This window comes from Phodopus roborovskii, unplaced genomic scaffold (genome assembly GCF_943737965.1).
Source record: "Phodopus roborovskii unplaced genomic scaffold, PHOROB, whole genome shotgun sequence".
NCBI classification, from domain to species: domain Eukaryota; kingdom Metazoa; phylum Chordata; class Mammalia; order Rodentia; family Cricetidae; genus Phodopus; species Phodopus roborovskii.
In genome coordinates this window covers 17,414,869-17,417,445 of record NW_026126517.1, presented here as the reverse complement: position 1 = coordinate 17,417,445, position 2,577 = coordinate 17,414,869, and the positions used below count along the sequence as shown (strand labels likewise).

Below are 2,577 nucleotides of genomic sequence, written 5' to 3'. Positions count from 1 at the left end.
GTTTGGACAAAATTGCATAGATATTTTATGGACATCAAAACTTTATGCCTGATAAGAAACTTAAGTTACTAGTATCCCTCAGAGAGAATGAAAATAAATTCAGAGATATATGACAAAACTGTCTGGATCCATAGTAAGGTGTTGATGTGTTACTCTGTATGAGTGGTTCTCAACCTGATAAAAAGTCAACCAACTCTTCCACAAGGGTCACATTTAGATATCCCGCATATCAGGTACTTACATCATGATTAATAACAGTAACAAAATTGCAGTTATGAAGTAGTAACAAATATAATTTCATGGTTGGGGGTCACTGCATGTGAGGAAATGTATTAAAGGGTCACAGCATTAGGAAGGTTGAAAACTACTGCTCTATACTGTCTATTTGGTGCTAAATTCTAAATTTAAATTCACCACTTTACATTTTAGGGAAGAGTTGAAAGTAAATAAATAGTGAATTCACTACCAAATATTAATTAGTGGCAGAATTAGACAAAAATCTCTTTTTGAAAGTTCTTTCCAATAATAGGTTTCCAGTGAGTTCTGAAATGGTTTTAATTTCTTTGGGAATTTCAGCTAAGTGGTCAACCCTTTCATCTTCCAGGAGTAAGTAAACTTGAAAATGAGAAACTGTACTTCAGTAACAGAATTCCTCCTGATGGGAATCCCACATACAGCTGGGCTAGAAATGGTGCTCTTTGTCCTCTTTCTGGCCTTCTATTTGCTTACTCTTCCAGGAAACCTACTCATTCTTCTGGCCATCCTCACCTCTTCCAACCTTCACACACCCATGTACTTCTTGGGAAACCTGTCAGTGCTTGATATATTTTTCCCTTCAGTGAGTTGCTCTACCTCACTGGACACAGCCACACCATCTCTTACCAGGGCTGTGCCTCCCAGATCTTTTTCTACGATTTCCTGGGCTGTGCTGAATGCTTCCTGTATACTGTGATGGCCTATGACCGCTTTGCAGCCATCTGTCACCCTTTGAGATATACAGTCATCATGAGTTCATGGGTGTGTGCCTCCATGACTGTGGCCACCTGGATGGGGAGCTGTCTACATGCATCTGTTCTCACATTCCTAATTTTCAAGTTACCCTACTGTGGACCCAATGAAGTAGACAACTTTTTCTGTGACATCCCTGTAGTGTTGCCCCTGGCTTGTGGAGACACTTATCTGGCACAGGCTGTGAGCTTCATCAATGTAGGTCTTGTTGCACTTGTGTGCTTCTTTCTTATTCTCACTTCGTACACTCGCATAGTCACCTCTGTCTTGAAAATTCGGTCTTCTGAAGGCAGGCGCAGAGCCTTCTCCACCTGCAGTGCCCACCTGACATCCATTCTGCTTTTCTATGGCCCTGTGGTCCTCATTTACCTCAGACCTGCCTCCAGTCCTTGGCTGGATTCAGTGGTTCAAGTGTTGAATAATATTGTTACTCCTTCCCTTAATCCTTTGATATATTCCCTGAGAAACAAAGAGGTAAAAGTGGCTTTGAGAAAGGTGTTGACACAAGGGATTCACAGTCCTGGAGAATAAGCTTTCTGTCATAATCTGTCTTCACAGCTTTATCTTCATTATCTGATAAAAGCTGTTCTCATTTTTGTATGATTTTAAAAGGTATTTGTGCCATACTTGATATTGAGTAGATATTAGTTTGATTGTATTTTTTAATTTTTTAAATTATAATGTAATTATAACATTTATCCCTTTCTTTTCTTCCCTCAAAACCTTCAACACGATGGCCTCTTTTTTTCACTGATTTTATTTATTGCATATATACATATATATATATATATACACACATATATATGTATATTCATATAGTTCTATACATGTTTGTATATGTTTTTTAAATATTACTGTTAAATTCATATAATGTTAGTTGTACGTATGCTTCAAGACTGACCTTTTGTCTATGACCAACAAATTGGTGTACCCTCTCCTGGGAAGACCTCCTCTTGAGTTGCCCCCTTCCATACTTAACACCCACTTTTCTTTTCTTGTTTTTAAGGATGTAATAATATTTTCATACATTACAGGTTTGGTTTTTAGTATTGGACTAATCCTGGTAGAATTAGTTTAGATGCCTTCAATTTAATTTTACAGTTATATTTGTGGTCAATTTGGAATAAACTTGAATTTTACTTTTATTTACTTCCATGTTCCTGATGTGATAAGATTATTTTGTATGTTACCCAGATTTCTGCTCAAAATTCTGAGAAGGACATTTCATACTGCGCTTATATTGCTATACGGAATTACAGTATATTGAGGGTATTTTTAATGGTAAGACTCATTTTTTAAAAGGTCAAAGTGGCTAGAAAATACTTGACAATAGAAAAAATACAGGAGCAATAAGAATTAACTGATACTAAAATACAGGCATCCTAAAATTTTAGAAAAGGCATCAAATACACTGTGCACAGTGGAATATAACATCCAAAATTAGAATCAAGTAATGTAGAATTGAAATATGTAAACAGCACCTACAGTATCTGAGGAAACATGCTAAGGAGACTACCAGTCTGACTGCTGTTTAATAAAGAGGAATGAATAGAATAAATGGGTTCATTA

The 2,577-nt window shown here is 36.5% G+C and overlaps 1 protein-coding gene across 1 annotated transcript; it reads left to right on the top strand.

Annotated features, from left to right (window-relative positions):
- The first annotated feature begins 622 nt into the window (after positions 1 to 622).
- On the top strand, positions 623 to 1,539 carry LOC127231432 (olfactory receptor 958-like). Its single transcript, XM_051196971.1, is given in 2 exon segments — positions 623 to 842; positions 845 to 1,539. Coding segments are annotated over 2 exon segments (915 nt in total).
- The last annotated feature ends 1,038 nt before the right edge of the window (positions 1,540 to 2,577 follow it).